Source organism: Sycon ciliatum, chromosome 13 (assembly GCF_964019385.1).
Source record: "Sycon ciliatum chromosome 13, ocSycCili1.1, whole genome shotgun sequence".
Taxonomy (NCBI): Eukaryota; Metazoa; Porifera; class Calcarea; order Leucosolenida; family Sycettidae; genus Sycon; species Sycon ciliatum.
Window position 1 is genome coordinate 21,806,910 of NC_088655.1, and position 7,279 is coordinate 21,814,188.

Sequence of the window (7,279 nt, forward strand, 5' to 3'; positions counted from 1 at the left end):
GAATATCTCAGTACTCTTTGTCAGTTTTGTGCCATTTTGTCGCACTCGCTGACTGGATAATTACGATCTGGTTACGTTGGTGGACAGTCATAACTCGTAACATTTTTTCCTTATCCTTTTCTACAATATTGCGTAGTGTTATCAAGCGATCGACATGGTGGCCAGATTTGTTGTGGGCTGCTTGTCCAAATGGTCCATTAATAATTGTGGTTCTGAGCTCAGTGTTCTGTTGTACTTCGAAGTACTAGTACTCAGTTTAGACTGCAAACACGACCACCATCGAGTGATCCATCTGCCACCGTACCGAAGACATACATGTACATGTACGTGACAATTTCGGCTCAGACCTACAAAGCCCAACTTGAATGTTATATTAAAGGGGAAGTTAAGGCAAAAATTAAAATTTCACCAGTTGTAGTCTTCGGGGTGCTGAGTCGAATGGTCGTGGTCCGAGGAAGCTGAGACGCTCCCTTCCTACTTGAATCCCAATCGAACTCGCGCACTTCCACCGAAACTGGGTGACTGCGCCCTACGAGATGGGGATTTGTATGCAAAATGTCACTAAAAGCGCCATTTCGTTCTTATAAAAGCACGGATGACCGTGATTGGCCCATATGTTGTAGTCTTTTGGACGCTGAGTCGACTGGTTTTGGTCCGAAAAGGCTGCGATGCAGCGTTCCGCCTTTATTCCCAATCGAACATGGTTGAACAAGCGGTCACGTGCTCCTGCGTACGCCAGTCACCTGGTCACCGTGCCTGCAGGGTACAACTTACTAGCCTGTTTTACCTTTTTTGGGTGCAGTCCTGTCACTCGAGTTGAACTCGAGTTGAACCTTGGTGTGAAAGTTGTCACCTGCTGGCGTGGTGACCAGGTGATTTGGGCACCCAGGAGCACGTGACCACTTGTTCAACCATGTTCGATTGGGAATAAAGGAGGAACGCTGCATCGCAGCCTTTTCGGACCAAAACCAGTCGACTCAGCGTCCAAAAGACTACAACATATGGGCCAATCGCGGTCATCCGTGCTTTTATAAGAACGAAATGGCGCTTTTAGTGACATTTTGCATACAAATCCCCATCTCGTAGGGCGCAGTCACCCAGTTTCGGTGGAAGTGCGCGAGTTCGATTGGGATTCAAGTAGGAAGGGAGCGGCTCAGCTTCCTCGGACCAAGACCATTCGACTCAGCACCCCGAAGACTACAACTGGTGAAATTTTAATTTTTGCCTTAACTTCCCCTTTAACGAGTTCACGACTTCGTCTGTTGGAGAGAATGTGGTTTGAGCATGTAGTGAATGCTCCAGACGCCCTCGACCTTACAAGGAAAAGGTAAATGCCAATTAAATAGAGGCTATTTTGGATTTGACAAGTAACAGATTCCAGGGAATAATAACCATCGCTATGCCAACTTGTCGTCTGCGTCTGAGCGCTCCATGTGATCTTAAAGTTTAAAGAATGCTCTGTGGTACGGTATGCCTGGTGTCTGTCAAACTCAAAAGTCATGTCCAGTTGCTGATTGGTTAAATTGAGATTGGCTCAACGTTAGTCATTATTCCGCTCAGCAGGACCAGGCGGGTCAGCAGGAACACCTGCTCACAAAAAGATGGCGAAGATTCTATCTGGTCGATGCCAAATCCCCGGAGGGTATCATTCTAGGATTGCATCTCTGAACGTGCACTGTATAGTACATGTACAGTTGTGGCAAGTGAAATGTGACACTTGCCATAGGGGACAGAGCCACAAATGGACACCAATGATGTAATACACTGCACCTAATTTGTACATAGAGCCGTATGCATCCCAAACAGATCGAAAGGTCACAGCGTAGATACACACAGTTCACAAATATGGTACACATAAGGAGTATTGGTATCCAATCCCCATTCATTTTTGCAAGCAGGTTTTGAACCTTGACTGTGATGAGTACGAGTTTTGTCATCAGACATTATAAGGTTGTATGTAACACATGTACTGTACGTATGCAGGGCTGCAGACTGCATGGTGCAGTCCCTTATGTCAAGTGTTGGATTTCACTTGCCACACTGTACATGTATACTCTGCACACAGCCCCCTGCCTAAAATATCACCGCTAGCCCCCACAGTCTCACACAGCTTTTTATACCACCCTCTCCTGGCATATATACCGGCATGGTCGGCACCCGATCTTCATGGTGCCTGATGATTGCGTGAGCATGAAACTTAAAGTAGCAGCAAACAAGCCTTGATTGTCCTTGTTGTTCTGTTGTGTACATGTATATAAATATTCCAATGGCACAGTCATGTGTACACAGTGGCAGGGCAGCATGATCGATACTGGCTGTTGACTGTGTACAGTGGCAGGGCAGCATGATCGATACTGGCTGTTGACTGTGTACACAGTGGCAGGGCAGCATGATCGATACTTGCTGTTGACGTACAAGCAGAACCCTGCTCAATTCAATACTAGCTCCGCCCTTCCACGAAATCTACTTTTGGAGAAAGACACTGCCACAGCATTCCTTCCTTTTTTCAGTATCTACAGGGTACAAGCATGTGTTTACTGCATGAAACATCACGTTGATCAAGCTAACGCCTCACAGATCCAGCGTCAACTTGCTTTCCTCAATCACGCCCTTTATCCTTAGTCCCTCCATTTAAGTATCTCTCTGCTGCGCTCAACACTTCTCTTCGCCCCGTATCCATTTTGTTTACAAGATATTCAGAATGCGCCGTTTGTAACGTTCGTCAATTCTGTTGATTTAAATATGCCAGTTTGTGAACATCAAAACAAGACGTGACTCGATTCTTTTAGAAAGGGAACTGAAATGATGAAAACAGCATACTGCATCGCAATACTAGTAAATTATAACCATCACTATTCAGGGGAAATATTCTGAAACAAAACTGTATCGACAAACCCGTTTGCCCCCACCTGGAGCTCATTAGAACTCATGTAGCTCGAAATATTCAGTGATGCAGCACACTATAAAGAAATGGATCGCGAATGTGCTTAGGAATCAGCAAGGGATGTGTACTTTGCGTCTTGATTTCTACTGAAGCTCTTATGCGGGTACTACTATGCATAATCTGAAATGCATACATGTACATGAATACCAAGTAGGTGAAACGAAAAGTAAAACAGATGGAAGAAAGTGTAACGTACATTACTTATTTTATATAAACTGCGAGGTGAAAAACTTGACAGGAACACACCAATCTGATAACATTACTTCAGAAAAGATTTTTCATGCGGAATACAATTGATAATAGGACGTCGAAAAAAAATGAAAATACCCAATACACGCATAGCTTATCGTTCCTCAGAAACATGGTCCAGTTCCTATTAGGTTTCACCAAGCATCCTGTACCACGGACGCTTTTTGTATGCTTCCAGCTCAGCTAGCGCCCGCTTGAAAGGTTCCAGTTGCTTTGCACTCTCTGGTTGCTGGCTCTCAGCATTCAGCAATTGCACTTCGGCATGGTGTTGGGCTTTCATAACCTCGATCTGCTGTTTTTTCTGGGTTAGGAGCTGCTCTTGCTGGGTTCGGAGCTGCTCTTGCTGGGTTCGGTGCTGCTCCAGTTGCTGGATCCTAGCATTCAGCTTTTGAACTTGGGCATGGTGTTGGGCTTTCATAACCTCGATCTGCAGTTTTTTCTGGGTTAAGAGCTGCTCTTGCAACAGTTTAATTTGCGATTCTTCACTTTCTGCCTTGCGCTTAGCCTCCTCCATTGCTGCTAACCGGTCCAAATACTCCTTGTTCTGCCTTTCAAACTGATCCGCAGAGATCTTGTTTTGAGCCGCTTGATCTTTCAATTCTTTCAGTTGCCTGTTAATCTGAGGTTTCTGCGTTTCCATGGTCTGCCTCTGGGTATCCATGGTCTGTTGGATGCTGGCCAGCTCCTTCTGCAATGACGCTTGCTCCTTCTTGGTTGCTTCTAGCAACCGTTCAAGTTTCGTTTCCTCGTCAATCTTGTCCTTGACTCTCTCTTGTATGCGCTGCAGCGTGTCTGGCGAATATCTCTCTTTGCAGTTCATTATGAGATGTCCGAGAACTCGCTTCCGAGATTGGAGTCGGTCGTACATATTCCATTCGCGGGTTCTTTTCTTCGTCGTGGGAGGATTGTCTACCAAGAGAAATTTCTTAACGGACGCCATGACGGGCGATTTCTCCTGCAAGTATTTCTTCACCCTGATCTCCTCCGCTGGATCCTCATACTCGACGCAGTGGGTGCGGATTACACTGGTATATTGGATTACTTCACCTTGAAACATGGCACTCCTCAAGGCGTCTTCCTCTTCTTTCGTGAAGCGAGATTGGATGACGAACAGCACTTGATTTATTCCTCCGGTGCATTTACTCGCAATATGGGCAAGCTTATTGAGGACTTCATCAGGCTCTCGCTCTGGGTTACCAATGCCCACGGTATCCACAATCTTCAGTACGTACCGAGTACCTCCGAAATGAACCGCAACCAGCTCGGTCGGCGTTTCCCTCGTCTCGGACATAGCTGCCCAAGACTCATGGAAAAGGTTCTCTTTACCTGCCAGCACGTTCGCCATGGCGGATTTTCCCGCTCCTATTCTCCCGATAAGAAGAACAACACGGTCGGCCTGCTCATCTGGCATAGGGTCCGGCCCGTCTTCATACAGGCTCACATAGGTGCTATCGCAATTGGCCATGGTGTCCGCAACTTTGTCTGCAGTTGCAGCAAAGGTACTTCGTCCGATTCAAGTAGCGGCTTCACACTGTTGAGCGAAGACTGCTGTGCATTGTTCATATAGCTATCGCAGCCGTAGGGAGTGCAGCACTGTTACACTATGTGGAGGAGCTTGGTCATGGTGTGTGTGCCATGTCATGTGCCGTTGCACTGCCTGCACGCGTTCCAGGATTTGCGGCAGGGAGACTGCTAGCTTGTGCGTGTCTCACTCTCCGCATTTATCCGATTAAACTTGACTGACAAGCACGGATTGGACGTGTCACTCCTTGGCGACTTGGTGGAGAGAGCTGTCTATTTGATGGGAGTTTTACCAGCAAAAATGTGTTGATCCGTGCACATTTTTCTGCCGGCATAATCCGCCGGTGCCTACATGTACGTATCTAATATTGACTGGGTACGAGGTCAGTATAGGCAATAAAAGCCGAGTAAAAGACCGAGGCGAAGCCGAGGTTTTTTACGAGGTTTTTATTTCCTATACTGACCAAGTACGAAGTCAATATTAGATTTATCACGACAAACAGTCCGTATTTCAAATTCCAGAACGATAACCTCATGAATCCCGGTTTTATGATTGCACAACCGTTGCACCACCACCTGCTCATGCAGTGACAATGCTGCACTAGGCACCGTTCAACTGCGCAACCCCTAAGCAGTCAAATATAAGCAGTCAATATAGCCCTAAGGAGTGAAATATGCAGGAATATTTGACTGCTTAGCTATAGCGAAAATCAATGGGAGTCAATACTAAGGGAGTGATAAACTGAATTATTGTAGTGCTATGCGATCCTGAACACCAGTAGGTACACCAACTAACAATTACACTGCGTTTCCAGCGCAACAAACACCTCCCAAACTCCAGGCAGCAACGTTAGTCAACCTAGTCAACCTACATACCGGTAATTATATTCTTCATTCGTATAGTGTACTAGTGCCCTGGAGAACCAAATGTTTCAAATTATGCATTCATTTCGTTGTATTTCGCTTGTCGGTGTACAATTATTCACATCCATAATTATCACTACGTCACGTGCTAGCCTTCAACTATAATGCACTGTCTCTCCTCTAAACATTTCATACCGTGTACATGTACGTGTCACTTGCGTTTTTTGTCCCCATGACGCCGAGACCTCAGGTCGGCTGAGGGCAAGAAGCCTCACCATCAGTATGCTCCAATATACAATTGTTGTCTTTGCCCGTGAGCTGTGATCACGCAGAAGTTTTTTTACTTCAGTAAATAAATTATTATGCAGGCAGGCATAGTGGGATGGTCTAAGACCATGATTGAGAAACAGAGGGTACCAGGTTCAAGTCCTGCTTGGAAGCGGAAGAAATTTTCCAGCCGTGCTGCGACCCACAGTTAATTGGGAACTCGTGGCCTGGCACGAGGGTAACATGGATGCAGCTAATGGGATTTCGGTCTTTGACACTTGGTGGTGGGTCTGATCTACTCACCTCCCACCGTTTAGGCGCTGCATCTGCGCCTTTGATCCTAGAGGGTGGTGGCGTTCCCATGACGGATGCGGAAAACACGGTTTCCAGCCGAGTCTCACGCGAACCGTGAAATTTAAATTTAATTTATTATTATTCAAAATGAAAGTAGCACGCGGCAAGCGGCGCCAAGCGCTAGCCAATCCATGCATCGACTGTATGATGACGACAGGCAACACGACGTTATGAGCATGCTAGTACTCTCACATGACACCAAACATATTAGTTCCAATATTATTATTTCCAGCCTCCCACGAGGCCATTGTCGCAGTGTGTTGAGAACAACGCTCTCCCTCTCCCTCGATATCTCACCTCAACTACTCACTTCAGTCCACTGACGCAACAGAAGATGCTGTTTGACATGTCTGATAGCAGATGTGGGGTGCGCTTACATCCCCGCTAAACCGCTACCGCCGTACCGGCACCAGGCTAAAAGCAGAACTTTGGTGCACGTGATGTGCGCGAAAGGATAATGGATGTAGACGTTTAGCATACCCGTTTTCTGCTCCCACCAGCGTACAGACTACAGTACATAGAACAGCCATGGCCCATGTGGCAAGGGTCGATTGGTAAGCATGACAGCATCCATATCTAACGGTACAATGAAGAGATTATGACTGCAGTACGAACCTCAACTCAAACTCAAAGCAGGTCACTTTCATCTGTTCACCAATACAGTCAACCTCGCATAACGACACTCGGCGGGGCATCAAACAAGTGTCCTTATTCGCGAAGTGTCGTTATAAACTTATACCCGAAGTCTCATTATTATGTATTACAGTTGGAAGGGACTTTGCTCTGGGCATGGAAATTCTGTCGTTATTCGCGAATTGTCGTTATATCCGCAGTCGTTATTAGCGAAGTTGACTGTAGTCCATCATCCTCTTCATTTCTGTGTAAGATTTTATCTGATCAAATCCGATCCTATCCATATTACTATGGGTAAGTATATTATGAATGCACTGCTGCGACATTTACATCATAGTTGTACATTTGGAATTACAATTGTTAATATTAGACTGTATCAAGTTACAGACATTTATCTCCTTTCTTCCTGTTGTATAATCACTGTCCGGCCCGGCGTGTATTTACCGC

At 46.0% G+C, this 7,279-nt stretch overlaps 1 protein-coding gene across 1 annotated transcript; it reads right to left on the reverse strand.

The window, feature by feature from the left end:
* Nucleotides 1-2,956: 2,956 nt before the first annotated feature.
* LOC135829360 (uncharacterized) lies at nt 2,957-4,745 on the reverse strand. Its single transcript, XM_065341765.1, has one exon. It carries the CDS (start codon nt 4,656-4,658, stop codon nt 3,321-3,323), a length of 1,338 nt encoding a protein of 445 aa, XP_065197837.1. The 5' UTR covers nt 4,659-4,745; the 3' UTR covers nt 2,957-3,320.
* Between the last annotated feature and the right edge of the window lie 2,534 nt (nt 4,746-7,279).

Bases quoted from the DNA above. Each gene is read 5' to 3' on its own strand.
- LOC135829360 (XM_065341765.1), bottom strand. From the start codon at position 4,658: ATGGCCAATTGCGATAGCACCTATGTGAGCCTGTATGAAGACGGGCCG.